We start from the raw sequence: 18,507 nt of genomic DNA on the forward strand, positions 1-18,507 counted from the left end.
TTGCACTTTTCCCCCATATGTGGTTTTGGCTGTTTTTTCCTTTCTGACTCTCAGCAGAGAGCTATTGCACATCGGAGGCTTCAGCAAGAACATTCACTTCCCCTTGGTTCTGACTTCCTGTTAGAGCAAGACAGTTTGTCAAGACAGCCCTACATGTGATAAAGTCTGGCATGGGAAGGCTGGAGAAGGCTGCGTGGCAGCTGAGCTTGCCCCTGGAAGCGGGAAGCCGTTTTCCTGAAGGACAGGATATAGAGACTGTTTGTGTGGTACTATTAGGAGGTAGAGAAGATACAGAGAAGCAAGCAAAAAACTTTGGCTCAAATTGTAGCTCCTATTTTTACTCTTGGTAGTGTTCTTTTTTCCCCCCCTTCCTTCCTTCCTCCTCCTTTTCTTTCTTTCTTCCTATCCTGGTATCACTTGCTCATCCTCAATACTCAGTTTAAGCTTTCTCAGTGTAAAGTCCCACCCACTGTTTTGATTTCTCAACTGGTCACTTGACTGAGCTAGCACAAAGTAAGGGTGAGTGCAGGAAGGCTACCGACCCTGTTCTGAGGTCCATGACCTCCAATATGACAGCTTTTCCCATTTGACTATGATCCCAACATGATTTGCATATAAACCTTTGTGCTTTGAAGCAACTGAGATCTTAGTGAAATTTCAGGGAGAATATAGTCGTGGAACAGATTGAGTTGCCTCTGTGTATATGTGGTATATGTGCACATATATGTGCAAACGCACAACAGGCCAGAGGAAAACATCAGGTATTCTACTCTGTCGCTCTCTATCTTACTTCCTTAAGTTGGGGTCTCTTTACTGAACCTGGGAGCTAGGCTAGTGGCCATCAGGCTCCAGTGATCCTCTTGTCTCCAGCACCTCACTCACCTTGGGGTTTCAGGAGCAGCCAGCCAGCCATGCCTGGCTTTTCCCATAGGTTCTGCACTCCAAACTCAGGACATCACGCTTGCTGCTCAGCCCGTACATATTTGGTCTGGCATGGTAGTACATGTTTGTAATCTCAGCATTCAGGCACCTGAGTCAGAGAAACCACAAGTTCAAGGCCAGTTGGGCTACCAATAAGATCTTGTCTCAAAAGGGAAAAATAAAATACATATTTAGTAGCCAGATTTTTGTAGGGCAGAGAAATGCCATCATTCTCTATTCCATACTCACACAGTAGATGTTGCTTTGGAAATAGTCTCCTGCTGTTAGATAATTTTTTATCTAAGCTTGCTAGATAATTTTTTAAAGATTTATGTATTTATTATTTGTACAGTATTCTGCCCACATGTACACCTGCACGCCAGAAGAGGGCACCAGAGATCATTATAGATAGTTGCGAGCCACCATGTGTTGCTGGAAATTGAACTCAGAACCTTTGGAGGAACAGTGCTTTTAACCTCTGAGCCATCTCTCCAGGCTGCTAGATATTATTAAAGATTTATTTTAATTTTATGTGTATGAGTGTGTTGTCTGTTTATATATGTATGTACACCACATGTGTGTTGATCCCTGAGGAGGCCAGAGAGGGTGTTGGATCCCCTTGATCTGGAGTTAGATAGTTTTGAGCTGCCATATAGGTCCTGGGAACTGAGCCTGGGTCCTCTGTAAGAGCAGCCAGTGCTCTAACTGCTAAGCCACTTCTTCAGCCTCTTGATAAATAATTTTATAAGAGGGTATTTACAGCTCTATCCTGTTTGGCAGATTATTACACAGATGCCTGCTTTAAGTACATCAAGGTAGTAATTTGGCAAGACAGATTGAGGATTGAGATTTGGCGAAAACCCTGGTAGCTCATATATTGAAAAGTGCCTGAGAAGTCCTAAGGGAAGACAAAGATCCTTTGTAGATCTGATTATTTAGAGACCTGGCTCACACGCTGCCTCTTCTCTTACAGACCAGTTCCTCTCCCCATGCTGGAGTGTCCAGGCAGGTTCGCATCAAGCCTTCCCAGTCCGCAGGGGATGTAAATACCATCTACCAAGCTCCTGAGCCCAGAAGCAGGCACCTTTCTGTCAGTGAGTATCTCACTCTTCTTTTCTTCCCTGTCCTAGTGTATTTGATGTGTTCATATTTAAAGTACTCAACTGTTAAACAATCATCAAACACTCATTGACTAGCCACTATGCAAAGTAGTGCTGTACGTTTTTATTTGGGAAGGAGGGCACATGAAATGACCCTGTCCCTTGAGGAACTCAGAATATATAATACAATGGCATGATTAAATTTCTTTTAAATATCTCTCAGAAAGTGATCCCAGATACTTGTTTGAAAACTTACAGGGAGCCATGATGGTGCACATGTGTAATCCCAGCAGAGGCAGGCAGATCTCTGTGAGTTAGTGGTCAGCCTGGTCTACAAAGCAAGTTCAGGACAGCCAAGGCTACACAGAGAAACCCTGTCTGAGAAGACCAAAAAACAAAAAACAAAAACAAAACAAAAATACTTAGAGGGGACCTATCAAATTAGGAGTCAAGTCTACATTTTAGTTTTAAATGTAGGCTTATTCCTAAGAAATCCTGTGCTTCACAGAGGATGCTGGCTAGTGAAACTCTTGCAAAGTCGAGTTATCCTGGAAGCTCAGGGCATGAACACAGCATCTACAATTGAGTAGCAAAGAAGCGATGTCGTTGCTACTAGGCCTCTCTAGGAAGGAACTGTAAGCCAGGCTTGTGCATTATGTATCAGATAACAAACACAAGGTTCCTCTGGATACCTCTCAGGGTCTCTCTTAGGTAGGGTTACTATTGTTGTGATGGAACATCATGACCAAAAGTTGAGAAGGAAAGGGTTTATTTTACTTACTTCTTCATATCATAGTTCCCTATTGAAGGCAGTCATGGCAAGAACTCAAACCATGGCAGGAACCTGGGGGCAAGAGCTGATGCAAACTCCAGGAGGAGTGCTACTCAAGACCACTAGCCCAGGGGCAGCCCCCTATCATTGGTTAAGTAAATGCCCTGCAGGCAGTTTCTCAGTTGAGGCTCCCTCTTCCCAGATGACTCTAGCTCTGTCAAGTTGACATCAAACTAGCCAGCACAGGGTTGAGGAGAAATTGTGGGATTTTCGTCAAGATAGAAGTATGGAGGCTGGAGAAGTGGCTCAGTGGTTTGAAAGTGGTACTGCTATTCCAGAGGACCAGAGTTCAGTTCCTGGTGCCCATGGCAAGTATCTCAGAACTGCCTGTCACTCCAGCTCCAGGGCATCCAATTTCCTTTTCAGACCATGGTGGTCATCTGCACTCACATGCACACACACACACACATGTGTAAATATGTATAAATAAATCTTTTTTAAATGTCTAAAAGAAGTCTGACTTTATCAAACATTTGTATGTGCCCACTGCCCTGATGTTCTGGCCACTAGGAAGCCAAGTTTTCCTTTTTCACATGAGCAGAATTCCGTGAAACTTAGCTGCTCTCTGCAGATACTGAGCTGGGTCTGAGGAGATGTGAACCTTGTTCCTGCTATTGAACCTGTCTGTGAATGATGCTTTTCCAGAGACACTACTAGCAAGACATTGCTACTGACACTGACACTGCCTCACTGAGTAATTCTAGAACTCAGGCACTTACAGTAAACATAGCTGCATGTTTGAGTGTAAATGAATTTCAGATTTTTAAATAATTGGTGGGTATGTTTTCATAATCTAGTTGAAGAGAAAGAGGCAGGGCCCCAGAAAATATCCTAAAAATCTGACTACCTAGAACCTGAGAAATAGACATCTTGGTTTTTTGTTTTTTTTTAAATGTGTATGTGTGAATTTCTCCGTGTATGTGTATATGTGCATGCCAGGTGTACTTGGAAGACAGAGAAGGGCATTGGATTTACTAGAAATAGAATTACAGATAGTTGTGAGCTTCCATGTGACTGATAGGAACTAATTCCAGCTTCTTGCAAGAACAGCGAGAACTCTTAACCACTACTGAGCTGCCTTTCCAACTCCCCAACTTGGCGTCTTTTGTAAAGACAGGGTCTCATTCTGGCCTGAGCTTCTCTGAAACTCAGTATGTGGCTCTGCTTGTGTGGACCTGACAGCCCTCTTGCCTTTGTCTCTTAGTGCTGGGATTATAGGCATGAGCCTCCATATCCAGCACTTTAGAAATTTTAGTCAATCTCAAAAATCCAGTTTGTTAATTAAAGACTCTTAGAGACTTAATGATAGCATGACATTAGTCATTAGATGTATTTAGAAACTATAGAGAAGAGACTTCCCCCCCACACACACACACAAACAGCCCCTGTAGTAGAATATTAAAAGAAAGCTCCTAAACATAGTATGATAGTGTGCCTGTGAACTCAGCACTCAGGAGACAGAAGGAAAAGGAATGCCTGAGTGTAAAGCTAGCCTGCTCTGTGCTGTGAGTTGCCAGCCAGCCATGCCACATAATTAGACACCATCTCAAAAAACAAACAGCTGGGTACGGTGATGCACACCTTTAACCCAGCACTCAGGAGCAGAGGCAGGCAGATCTTGGTGAGTTTGAGTCTAGCCTCAGAATTCGAGGCCAGCATGGCTACACAGTGAGTCCCTATCTCAAAATTAACAAAAAACCATACACACTAACAAAACAAAAGAGAAAACTTCTATAATTCCATAGCAGAAATAGTGTTTTAACTATAATTTAGTAAAATTAGAAACCATAGGGAAGATGAGCATCATGACAACATGGAACCCTGTCTGCAAAAGCCAAACAAAGTAAAAGCCAGTATCATGGCACCATCTGTAACACCAGCACACGGCTGACTTAGGATGATCAGAGTTTGCCCATCCTCAGCTACGTCAGATGTTTGAAGCCAGCCTAGACATTTGAGACCTTGTCTCAGAACAAAAATCCAAAATAAAAAGTCATAAGGAAGCAACTTCTTTTCAAATCCCATGTGTATTTTGATATAAAATGTTTGTTTTGTGTGTGGTGTGTGGATTTTTTTATATGTGTTTGGAGTTTTTTTGTTTGTTTGTTTTGTTTTGTTTTAGCAGGGATATGATTTGGACCTAGAACCTTGAGTTCTACACACAGAGCCATACCTTCCACCTACAGAATATGTCATTACTTTATGATATTTTCTCAGCAATACATTATAGCCAGGTAAGGTGCCACAAGCCATAATCCCACCACTCAAGGAGGCAGAGGCAGTCAGATCTCTGTGAGTTCGAGGCCAGCCTGGTCTATAAAGCAAGTTCCAGGACAGCCAGAGCTGTTACACAGAGAAACCCCGTCTCAAAACAACAACAAACAAACAACAACAAAAGGAAAAACAACCCCCCCCCCCAAAAAAAAAAGTAGAAAGAACAAAAAAGAAGGGCTGGAGAGATGGCTCAGAGGTTAAGAGCACTGGCTGCTCTTCCAAAGGTCCAGAGTTCAATTCCCAGCAACCACATGGTGGCTCACAACCATTTATAATGAGATCTGGTGCCTTCTTTTGAAGTGCAGGTGTACATGCAGGCAGAATACTATATACATAATAAGTAAATAAATCTTAAAAAAAAGAGAGAGAGAAAAATATGGCTTTAAGTGGTAATTAATTAAATTCAGATTTCTTTTTTTAAAGATTTATTTGTTTATTACAGAGTATCATTGCACCATATACTCCTCTCCATTAGAATACTAATTATGTTGTCTTTCCCACCAAACTGTGTCTTTGTTCATTCATTACCAAAAAAAAAAGTCCATTATGGGCCAGAAACCTGGATACCAAAAGTCACAGGCTTTGTACTGTGGACCTTGTAGACCATGGAAAAATATTTGTCCTAATGTGATTAGTATGTAGCTACAAACTGTGACTAGAAGGTGGTATGGTGTTGTGTGATATGCAAATGAGAAATAGGACCTGATCTAGGGATCAGGAAAACTTTAGGCTGCCACCTAAAGCACATAGAGAAGCTGTGCAAAGATTTGGGGGCAAGAGCTTTGGACAGGAGATGTTCTGTTTGCTGAGAGCTAAGGACTGGAACAAATGTGGACTGTTGGAGAAGACTGATGTCTGGATGCTAAGAACCAGGAGCAAGGAAAGCAGGCCTCAGCTAGAGAGGAGGCAGAGCCCCATGGACAGTAGTGATGATTTGTTATAGTCTTTGGTGATAGCAGTGAAAAGGTTTTTTGTCTTTGTTTTTTTCCTAAAACAGGGTTTCTCTGTAGCCTTGGGAATGCTGGGATTACAAGCGTGTGCCACCACGCCCTGCTAGTCATTGGGTTTGTAAGTAATGATGAAAAGGTAGAATGACATTCAGATTTGCATTGTCAAGAGACTAGTCTGGCTCAAGTGGGAAGGACAGATGGGAAGGGCAAGACTGGGCCCAGGAACCATATATTCCAATGTAGATAGTCTGGTGGCCGAGATAAAGACAAGGACCAGGTGGATCTGAGACACCTAGAGGTAACACTGACAGAACATGGCATTGCAGTGGTCTTTACAATATGGTATGGGGAGCCAAAGGAGCTCTTAAGACCCTTTTAGGGCTTCTGTGAGGGCAAGAGTATTTTTAAAGTCACTCTAAAACTTGACACTCGTCCTATCACAACTCTACAGTGGCATTTTCAGAGGTTATAAGTGTAAGGTATGTGAGGTAGTCTGTGTGTGTGTGTGTGTGGGTGTGGGTGTGAGAGAGAGAGAGAGAGAGAGACAGAGAGAGAGAGAGAGAGAGACAGAGAGAGAGAGACAGAGACACAGAGACAGAGACAGAGAGAGGCAAGGGGGCTGGCAGGTGGGTAGGGGTGGGGGAGCAGGCAAGCAGACAGACAAACAGAGGGTCTAATGAGAGAGAGAGAGAGAGAGAGAGAGAGAGAGAGAGAGAGAGAGAGAGAGAGACACACACACACACACACACACACACACAGAGAGAGAGAGAGAGGGTCTCATGTATCCCAGGCTAGCCTCAAATTTATTATGTAGCAGAGAATGATCTTGACCTTCTGGTCCTTCTGCCTTCACCTCCCTACTTCTGGGATTATGGGATTACACGCATGCACCACCATGCCTGGTTCATTTGGAGCTGAGAATAGAGTCCAGGGCTTTATGCGTGCTTGGCAGTTACTCTACCAACTAAACTACATCTCCAGCTATATCTGAAAACACCTGAGCTTGACTACAGAGATGGCTCAGCAGTTAAGAGCTCTTGGCTGCTCTTCAGAGGACCTGGGTTGAATGTCAGTACCCACATAACAGCTCTATAGAATAGATTTGCCATGAGTTAGGAAGAAGAGGCTGTGATAGGTTTGCATGGAGAGAAGCATGTGACCAGATAGGCACGGATGAAGGAAAGTAGCCCAGATGAAGAACACTAGTAAGTATATTGGGGTTACGAATGGGAAGGAGTCCAGGTAGGCATTATTAAAGCAGATGGCACGGGATGGGGGATGGGAGATAATGGAAGGTAGTTCAGGGGCTTACTATCTCCCCAGTCCCAGGTGAAATAAGGCTATTCTAAAATACAACAGATGTCTGTGTCTTTATGGTTTACGATAGCAGGTTAGATAATACAAATAATATTTGTAGGTATTTAATAATAAGCCTTATTAGGTATTTTTTATTTACTACAACATAACTCCAGTCCTGGGGGTTCCAACACCCTTTCCTAGCCTCCATGGACACTACGTGCATAGATGTACATTCAAGCAAACACACATACATTTTTTTAAAAAAGAATTTTTAGAGAAGGAATAGGGTCTGGAAAGATGGGTCAGTGGTTAAGAAAACTTGTTGTTCTAGCAGAGGACCCACACGATGACTCACAACCATCCATAAACTCTAGTTCCAGGGGATCTGATCCCCTCTTCCGGTATTCACAGGCACCAGGTGCACATAAGTGCAAAAAAATACTCATGCATATAAAATAAAAATTTAAAAAGAAAGCACCCACACTTTAATTTCTAATATTGTTATTAGTTCATAGTTTTGGTGTTCAGGTACCCTAGTGTGGTTCTTTGGCTACTAAATACTTTGAATGAAGGACATCGGAAAGTTATCAGAAACAGTCTGTTTCAGACTTTCTCTTGTCCTGTGTTTTGCTCCACTCTTTCTCACAATGCAGATTATAAAATAAAATACTCTTTTCCTCTGTGGGTCATAAAAAGTTGAGAACCTTCACTCTTGAAGCTAGTCATAAAGCCTAATATTTCTCTAACCTAGTCTCAGCTGCTCTGTAAAGCCAGTTATGAAGAAAGAAGGTCTGAAGACCCCCATCCTAGAGCAGGTGCATCCCTACACCAGTGAGTGAAGACCCCATATAGTGAGACCGAGAAGAAGCTCAACAGACCTTGCTGAGTTCCCCTCAGATCTGATACCCCTTTGTTAAATGTGACATTTGTGTGTCACATTGAAGTATAAACATGGAGTTTTCCCTGAGCTTTTTGGTTTTTATGCTGAAGGCTCTTATGGCATGTAAAACAGTAAACAAAACGCGATTTTTCTCTAGTTAGCCTGTTTTGTTGTTGTTTTAACTATATGCTTTACCCCTTTGAGGAGTAGGCAAAGGTGTCATCATATTGTTTCCTCCTGGCAGTTGAGCCTAAAGTTTTAAGATGCTGAAGGAGTCCTTTTTTGTTTTTGTTTTTGTTTTTGTTTTGTTTTGTTTTGTTTTTCTCTTCAAGACAGGGTTTCTCTGTGTAACCCTGGCTGTCCTGGAACTCTCTTTGTAGACCATGATGGCCTTGAACTCACAGAGATCTGCCTGCTTCTGCCTCCCAAGTGCTGGGATTAAAGGTGTGTGCCACTACACCCGGCTTGAAGGAGTTCTAATACCAAAAAGGCTAGAGCTACTGTGACATTGAATTGAATTTTCAGGTGTTATGGGTGAGAGCTAAATTATTGGATTGTGGAGCTAAGAAACTGCCTTTCATTTTCATTAAGGCAATTACTAGAGGAGAATCTGGGTTTGGGTGCTGGCAAGAGACAGGTCTGATGTTTTGTCATGTTGAATTTTTTTGGTTTTGGTTTTTTGTTTTTCAAGACAGGGTTTCTCTGTGTAGCCTTGACTATCCTGGACTCGCTTTTGTAGACCAGGCTGGCCTTGAACTCACAGAGATCCACCTGCCTCTGCTTCCCAAGTGCTGGGATTAAAGGCATATGTCACCATGCCTAGCTGTCATGTTAAATTTTAAATGCCTTTGAGACAGTGGAACAGTTAGATGTATGGGTATTGAAGATGAAGATACAGCTCAGTTGGTAAATGCATGCGTCATAAACACTAAGCACTGGTTTTAATTCATAACACTGTAAAATATTCAGTCTTTACCTCAGAGGGGAGAACATTAACGCTGGAAGAAGCATAAAAGAGGGATGGATGTTGGGGATATTGCCAAGTTGAAGCCATTGGCCCAGAGGGGAGTACGTATGCAGAGACTGTAGGATGAGGGGAGTTAAGGGCCCAGAACAGGTTTTGGAACTTGACCCTTATCAGACAGAAGAAGAAAGGGCGAACAACCTGCTGAAAGACACAGGAAAGAAGTGACCAGAAGCCAGGCAGTGGTGGCGCACGCCTTTAATCCCAGCCCTTGGGAGGCAGAGGCAGGTGGATTGCTGTGAGTTCGAGACCAGACTGGTCTACAAAGTGAGTGTAGGACAGCCAAGGCTACACAAAGAAACCCTGTCTCGAAAAACAAAAACAAGAAGTGACCAAAGAAGTAGAAAGGAAATACAAAAGTATGGGGACGAGACCTGAAATGCAACCAGCCAGATTGAAAAAGACAAATGTCTAGGTGCTTTCTGGTAAGCTTTCTAAAGGTAAAGGGAAACAGGAAGAGACAGTCAAAAGCGTGAAGGACTAAGAAATCCTAGTAGGAGAAATGGAGTCAGAGGAGAGGTTGAAGTTAGTAAGTTTTAGCAACTCAGCCTTCTGTTGGTTCTTCCTTAGTCAGACCTTTGAGTAGGTGAAAACTGCAACGTGAAGGAAATTCAGCTCCCACCACAGCATTAGTACATGTGGAGACATACAAGGCACCCCAGTGCAATTATAGAAATCTTCACTTGAATCTGAGCATGGTGGCATACACCTTTAATCCCAACACTCGGGAGGCAGAGGCAGGCAAGGGATCACTGTGAGTTTGAGGCCAACCTGGTCTACAAAGTGAGTCCAGGACAGCCAGTGCTACACAGAGAAGCCCTGTTTTTGAAAAACCAACAAAACAAAACAAAAACACAATAACAAAAAACCCAGATGGATATAGTGACTCATGCCTATATATTCCCAGCATTCAGGACACTGAAGTACAACTGTCATTAGTTCTAGTCAAAAATGAGGAGACTGTCTCAAAAACAACAAAATTCCTTGAGAATGAATTTACCCCAAAGAGTTAATAAATAGCCTCATAGAGGGATCACCAGAGAGCAGATGGACTCTCCCTATATAAAGGTATTCTTGCTTTTTTTGCCTATGGAGATTCTGCCACCATTGAGTCTTATTTCAAGCACAGGTCCTCCATAATTTGCTAAGTGGTGCCCTGAAACTATGTAGCCAAGCCTCAACTAATGTATTTATAGGAGGCACATTCTAATTCCTTTGTCCAATGTGTCGTAAGTGCCTTTGCCTCTGCCACACCATCTCCCTGGCCCCCCAGGGCATGAGGTAGAACGCAAGACTCCAGGCGTACTAATCATGTACTCTACCTGAGTTAGTCCATCTTTCTTGTATTTCCACTCTAATCCCATGGTGAGCGGACTGCAACCCTGCGGATGAGTGGAGGCAACCGGTCTTTTTAAGGTATTTGGTGAAAGCTAACGGCATAAAAGGGAGGGGAAAATATATATGGTCAGAATATCTTTAGAGATCTCAGCAAGTAATAAGGAGACGAATAAGCTAAAAGGGACAGGGGAGGCATATAGGCCATGATGAGTGGGCTTCAGCAGGGGTGCTTCATGGAGTCTGGGACTATAATGCGGTGAAAAGGAGAGAAGCCTCTATCTCCAAGTGGAGGATGAATTCAGATGAAGGGGGAAAGAAAAAGCTGAAATCTTACTATAGCAATAACTAGTAGCAGAATGCCAAAATACCATGCATAGTATAAATGTGTAGTCCTGGGACACGTTTGAAGAGACGAAACCCTGATAGTGGTTTGTGCTAATACACATTGAGAAATAAAGCAGTTGCCGGGCGGTGGTGCTGCACCCTTTAATCCCAGCACTCGGGAGGCAGAGGCAGGCGGATCACTGTGAATTTGAGGCCAGCCTGGTCTACAAAGTTAGTCCAGGACAGCCAGGCCACACAGAGAAACCCTATCTCAAAACAAACAAACAAACAAAAAACAAACAAGAGAGAAGAGAGAGATTTTAGATACGATTATAAAGTGTGTGGTGATGGTAGCTGCTTCAGAATTGAAACATAGATTGTTGTCACTGTCTATGGGATAAAAAGATTGAGAAGTATTTTTGCACAGCTTTGCCCCAGGTGAGCAGTTCTGGAAATGTTGCTTATGATTTTCTATTAAAAGAGAAAAAAGATTGGATTACACTCCTCTCTCTTCATCTGTCCCTTAAAAAAGGATTTAGAAGCCGGGTGGTGGTGGCGCATGCCTTTAATCCCAGCACTCAGGAGGCAGAGGCAGGCGGATCGCTGTGAGTTCGAGGCCAGCCTGGTCTACAAAGTGAGTCCAGGACAGGCAAGGCTACACAGAGAAACCTTGTCTCAAAAACAAACAAACAAACAAACAAACAAAACAAACAAACAAACAAAAAGGATTTAGAAATATCTCCTGTGCTTGCAGTGACCTGCACATTAACACTGACCCAAAGCCCTAGAACTCCCTGTGGAGGCAACTTCCTGCCTGCATCAGCTTCCTGCTGAGGGTTCTCTGAGAAGAGTGAGAGCCGCATTTCAGCCTAAAGTCAGAATACAAGTGGAAGAACCACCCATACACTAGGGAGATACTTTGTGTCTGCTCGGTTTCTCTGAGGCTAAGAAGTAACATAATCTGGGGGAGAATTTTAACAGATCACACATAAACCCTGGATGTCTCTCTCCGCTTAGAATGCCTTCAGAGGAAACTGCAGATAGGCTTTTCTGGTGCTGGCTAGAGCAGCACAGTCGGCTGGGCGCATCAGGAAAAGATGTCCCATGGGAACTTTCCCCCTTTGCCTTCCCTCTAAGACTCCGGAGTCAGTTGTGCTTTGCAAGCAGAGCCTTGTACCTTCTGGCTCACTCCTGGCCACTGCTAGTAAATGTGAGACTGTCCAGTCTCGTAGCTTGGTATCATCATGGCCTGCCCGCCCAGCCCCTTCCCTCACTTGTCCTCAGCTGTTGGTGTGCCTCTTATTGGCTCTCAATTTTTGAAATAAAGATAAAAACAAAACTGAAAATACCCTGGAACAGTCATGCCACCTCCTGGTGTTTCCGTTTGCTTCCTCTGATAGTCATTGGTCTGGGGAGACTTCCCTTTCCTGCTCCAGGCAGTAGGCCTGTGCACAATAGCCCCTGGCCTGCTGCCCATCAGATAACAAGGCTGGCTTTCTGTAGGCCACAGTGTGGATTGGAAAAAGTGAAAGTCTCTGGCTGGAAATAAAAGCCCAGAAACCCTTTGCTCTTTCCCTCTAGGCCCTCCTGTGTCTGCAGCAGTGGCCCCCTGTGTGCTAGATTCCTCCCAATGGCAAAAGCAAGGGAGGACTCAGCAAGCTAGTAGTAGAGGGAATGCTGTGGATCAATGTCAAATATCAGCAATAATTTTTTCTTTCTAACTAATCCCTTATAAGATATTTTAAAAATTCATTGTAGGTGAAATCATACCTTGTTATTCCACAGCATCTTGGGTTCAAATGCTAGAAAGGAGCTGCTCTAACTTGTTTCAGGAAGAAGAGATTTAATGTAGAGTTCTGTTATGGAACCAGTGAAAGCGCGAGAAGCAGATTGCCATGTCCAGATGCACAAAAGGCAAGGGTCATCTTAGTAGATATTATTGCTCTGTGACTTCACAGCAAAGTACCCCTAAATTTATACCCTGCAGCTTCAGTTTCTATAGGGACTTAACATACCTGTATACACTGTGTCCTGCAGGTTGCTGAGGTCACTTCAGTACTGACTTGGTAGCTGTCACTCTGAGTGAGATGTTGAAGCAGGAAATCCACACAATCCTTTGCCTATTTTCAAGGCAGTGCTATAGCTTTATGCCAGTCTTCTCATCTGAGACTGTGTCCTTGGCTTGATGTCTTCATGACTCAGTTGGAAGTGTTCTTGGTGGTAATTCATCAAGTGTCTTCAGCACGACTGAAAGCTGTATGTTGGAGCAACTGACTTCATGTGGAAGAATGAAGAACTCAGTCTCTGGAGGAACCCTGAGAATAATTTAAACTCCTTAGAAGCTGTCTTTCAACCACCAAATGTGAGACTCCTGTCATCTCAGGACTCAGGAGATGGAGGCAGGAGGATGAGTTCAAGTCTAGCTTAGAATACACAGCCCTATCTAAACAAAAACAAACAAAGAAGCTGGTTTCCCAAGGTATGGTGGTAGTGTATGCCTTTAATCCTAGCACTCATGAGGCAGAAGCAAGTATATCTCTGAGTTCAAGGCCACCCTGGTTTTTCAGGCCAGCCAGAAGAAGTACATGTGAAACCCTGTCTCAGTACAAAACAACAGCAAAACCCTCACCGTTTTTCAAGCGGTAGTCTATTGCACCTTTTTGTTGTTGTTAAATATTTTTCTTCCTTTGGTTGGTCCTTCTTAGTTTAGGAGGAGCCTCCTTGGCTTAGAAAGTTTTTTGAGGCCCATTTGTTTATGCCCAATAAACAGCCAGACTTTTCGGCCCTTGCAGTATAGATAGTACCTACCATCTGTCCTGGAGTGCAGGCTGAGTGCGCTATACACAAAATTTTCCTAAATTTTCCTTCTGAAACTGCTTTCTGTCAGGACCACAGAAAGTTGGCATCGGATGGTCACGTCTTCCAGGGTAGAATGAGGTCAGGTGTTTCCCCACACCTCCAGGTACTGATCTTCTTCTCCTAGGCATTTCTACATGGTATTTTTTTGTTGTTTTTGTTTTTGTTTTCAAGACAGGGTCTCTCTGTGTAGCCTTAGCTATCCTGGACTCACTTTGTAGACCAGGCTGGCCTCGAACTCACAGTGATCCTCCTGCCTCTGCCTCCCAGAATGCTGGGATTAAAGGCGTGCGCCACCACGCCCGACTTTCACAGAACATCTTGCCTGCAGAGTTCTACCCGAGAAAACCTAGATTAATAGTCCTGAAGTACTTTGGTAAGGATGGTACTTTGCCATTTCTGGTGTCTGGGGAGAGGAAAGGGTTCTTATGTTTCTGGCTTTCTTCGTGATGGGACAAATATGCACCCCAAACAGGAAGAGGGCTAAGAGAGCACACGGGAAGGCCAGAAAAGACCTTGGTAGAGTCAGTCCTCTTTTTAGACCATGTAGGTCCTGAGGAGTGAGCTCACATTGTGCGGTTTGCTGGCAAGTATTATCTCAGAGGCCATGTTAATATCTTCTTGAACCTTCTAAAGGTTGTTTTTTTTTCTTCTCTAGACTAACAATGTGAAAATACCTACCAGAGTGCCTGCCACTTAGCAGTTACTTAGAGAATGTTTGCCAAAGGTCTTTTGCAAATTATTGAAAATCAAATGAGGTCATTACTGTGAATGTCCGACAAAAAGGAAACTTCTAACTAAGGGCGACATAATGCTACTCATGCGGTCAGAGGTATAGGAGTGAATGGCAGCCTCTTGTCACTGGCCAAAATGTCCTCACTGAGGCTGGCATTGCCTTAGTGACAGGAGTGCTGGGATTGTAGGTACGTGTCGCAGCCTACCTCAGAGTATCTTACCTGTATCAGGTAAGAACAAGTTAGAGAAGGTACTCGTCGGAGGAGCGGAGCCTCAGGGACACATGCTCAGGTGTGTCCAGTTAGCCTTTGCAGGACCTCAGCCTCAAAATGTTGTTGGGGCCCAAAGCTCAGGAGAACTAAGATGATAGACGAATGTACAAGACCTCTTATTACAGTTCCTTTCATACTTTCACTTACTACCAATCAACTATTCAGAATTTGTTTTATTCATAGACTCTTATGTCCTATGCTGGCCTTGAACTCATTAAGTAGTAGAAATATCCTTAAACTCCTGATCTCCTGCCTCTGAGTCATAGTGCCATTGGGTCTGGCTCAATCTTTAGTACTATTTTTTTAGTTTATACTTATGCCCAGGCTGGCTTCAAACTCCAAAGCTCTAGTGATCTTCCTTACTCAGCTTTATAAACTTCACATCTGGCTCAGTCAGAAAATATTAAATGAAGAAATCAAGCTGGCATATGGTAGTACACACTTTTAATCCCAGAATTTGAGAGGCAGAGACAGACAGATCTCTGAGTTTGAGGCCCGCCCGGTCTACATAGCGAGTTCCAGAACAGTCAGAGCTACATAATGAGACCCTGTTTCAAAAATACATTTAAAAAAAGAAAGAAAGGAAGGAAGGAAAAGAAAAAGAAAAGTCAGAAGTGTACAATTTCTTGATTTCTATTGCTGTAAAGAGACATCATGACCAAGGCAATTTATAAAAGAAGCATTTGACTGGGGGCTTGCTTACAGTTTCTGAGGGTGAATCCATGGCTATCACAGAGGAAGCAAACATGGCATTGGGGCAGTAGCTGGGAGCTCATATCGCATCCATAAGCACAAGGCAGAAAGAGAGACTAAAGCTGGACAGACTTTGAAACCACTGACATCTGCAACAAGGGTGCCCCCGCAGCCCTTCCCAGAACAGTTCCATTAACTGCAGGTCAGGCATCCTAATAGATGAACCTCTGAGGGCCATTCTTATTAAACCACCACACACAGAAAGCTTTAGTTATTTTTATTTATTTTTTTTGAAATAGTCTTACTATGTGCCTGGCCTGGCATTTGTTATGTAGACAAGACCAACCTAGAATTCATTAGGAGATCTACCTGGATTTAAGGGGTGCGATATCATACTCAGGTTTTGTTTTTGTTTTTTGGGGGGGTTGTTTGTTTGTTTCGAGACAGGGTTTCTCTGTGTAGCCTTGGCTGCCCTGGACTCGCTTTGTAGCCTCGAACTCACAATGATCTGCATGCCAGGATTAAAGGTGTGCACTACCACACCTGTCCAGCTTTAGGTTTTCTGTTGTTGGTTTGGTTTGGTTTGGTTTTGTTTTTCAAGACAGGGCTTCTCTGTGTAGCCTTGGCTGTTCTGGAATTCGATCTGTAGACCTGGCTGGCCTCGAACTCAGGCCTAAGTACTGAATTAAAGGCACGAGCCACCCCTGCCTGACTTGTTTTGCTTTTAAGCTATATTATATTTAACTCTGTGCGTGCGTGCGTGCGTGCGTGCGTGCGTGCGTGCACCACCTGAGGCCATAAGCATCAGATTCCCCTGGTGTTAGAGTCTGAGCTACCCAACATAGATGCTAGATTCCAACTCTGATCCGCTACAAGAGCAGTGTGAACTCTTAACTGTTAAGCCATCTCTCCAGGCCCTACAATAAGTTTTAAATTGTGCTTTACTCTGAGTATCGTAATAAAATCTCACACTATTCTACCTGGAATGTGAGTCATACGTTTGTCCAATGCATCCATGACACATTTGCTAATGGCCCATTTGTCACTTAGTGGCTATCCCAATTATCAGATTGTATTGTATTATTAGTGCTTGGATTCAGGTAACCCCTTCTTTTTTTAACCTAATGGCTCTCAAGTATTTTGTCATAATTGTTCTATTTCATTAGTTTGAGTTTTGTTGTTTGTTTTGCAGGTTGAAGTGCTGGGGGTCAAACCCAGGGACTCTCATATGCTATGCAAATTATGCTGTGCAAATGTTCTTTCACTGAGCTACATCCCTAGGCCTGGTGGGGTTTTGTTTTTGTTGTTGTTCCTGTTTTGTTTTGTTACTTACTTTCTTTCATTCTTTTTAAGAATCTTGGTATATGCTAGTCCTGAACTCATTCTCCCTCTTCCTATCTCCTGCAGCCTGGAATTATTATTATTACACCATCATGCCAAACTAGTTATTGTTAGTCTCTTATTATACATAATTTATACATTAAGCTTTGGCATAGATACATATGCATTGGATTTGGTATTATTTAGGGCTTCAAGCATCCGCTTGCGATCTTGCAGTGTATCTCTCAATTATATGTATCGAGGATTGAACTGGTCACTTTCCTAGGTTCTTCCTTGGACAGGAGGAAGTGGCATTGGTGCCTAAAAGAAAGAGAGAGAGGGGAAGGTGTGACATTATCAAGAGAAGTGGCACTATGAATGACATACAAGCACATTAAGTTTTTTATTATGTTTATTTAGTGTGTGTGTACACATGTATAGGAGGATGCCACAGTACATGTGGAGGTTACAGGGAGTCAGTTCTTTCCTTATATTATGTGGATCCTGGGGGTTGAACTGAGGCTTAGTGACAAATGCCCTTACCTACTGAGCCATCTCAGGTCCTAAAAGCATTTTTGTTTTGTTTGTCCTTTTCAAGACAGGCTTTCTTTGTGTAGCCTTGGCTGTCCTGGACAGTCTGTAGACCTGTAGACCAGGCTGGCCTCAAACCCACAGAGATCCACCTGCCTCTGCCTCCCTGAGTGCTGGGATTACAGGCATGCGCCAGCTCCTAAGCCGTTTTTAAAGCTGGCTAATATCCTGCTTGTGGCACAGGGTTAGCTCTGACTCATGTTCTGTGTCAGGGTCTTAGTTACATTTGCTCTAGTGCTGCTCCAGCCCCTGAAAGTTACTTTTAGGGAAGAGGTGTTGTTTGCTTCCTCAAGCTGAGCACCATGACTGTCTCAGTTATATCCCAACCTCTTGGGTGCAGCCTTCTATCTGGCTCTGCTCCTCTGGTGCCACATCTTGGCTCTGTTCTTAAAGGTCTTCTTTCTTTGCTCTAGGCTCCCAGAACCCTGGCCGAAGCTCTCCTCCCCCTGGTTATGTACCTGAGCGACAGCAGCATATTGCCCGGCAGGGATCCTATACGAGCATCAACAGTGAAGGTGAATTCATCCCAGAGACCAGCGAGCAGTGTGTGAGTATGGGTGTGGGGGTCGGTGTCGAGTGTACCATGGCCAGTGTGAGACCAGGATTGTGATAGGGACTCTCGCTGATCCCATTACAGACTTGAGGAATTTGATATCCATTTCATACGTCTTTGAAAACCAATTTTACCCCAAGACATATTATTCCTTTGGAGAGCCAAAGGTCAGTTCTTTTCAAAGATGAAATCTAACCTTCTTAACCTTACTAGTGTTAGGTGAGCATTTGCTGTATCCCTCTTTTGGGTTCTCTGACTAGGCCACTCACAAAACATCACTGTGTCGTACTGTTTGTGTACGGCATACAAAGACCCTATTTTCATTCAGCAGTTTTAACTGTGCACAACCCTGAACTGACAGATTATGTTTTTCATTGGCTATATTTTAGTTTTGCTATTTCTTGAGGAAGGTGGGGAGGAATTATGAATTAGACTGTAGGACTAGTAAAATAACATGATTTTGTTAATAGCTGTATTAGTTATCTATTGTTAAATAACAAACTGTCACAAACTTGGTCTTAAAACAATATACCTTTGTTTTCATA

The 18,507-nt window shown here is 43.3% G+C and overlaps 1 protein-coding gene across 2 annotated transcripts in view; it reads left to right on the forward strand.

Annotated features, from left to right (window-relative positions):
• The window catches only part of MAP3K3 (mitogen-activated protein kinase kinase kinase 3), a 67,995-nt gene that overhangs the window by 35,520 nt on the left and 13,968 nt on the right, over window positions 1–18,507 (forward strand). For both annotated transcript variants that reach the window (XM_084748528.1, XM_084748527.1), the window contains exons 6-7: window positions 1,895–2,015; window positions 17,823–17,956. In XM_084748528.1, coding sequence (XP_084604654.1) covers window positions 1,895–2,015; window positions 17,823–17,956 — 255 coding nt within the window. The remainder of the gene's footprint in view (window positions 1–1,894; window positions 2,016–17,822; window positions 17,957–18,507) is intronic.

Source organism: Acomys minous, assembly GCF_964271855.1.
Source record: "Acomys minous genome assembly, chromosome: 12".
NCBI classification, from domain to species: Eukaryota; Metazoa; Chordata; class Mammalia; order Rodentia; family Muridae; genus Acomys; species Acomys minous.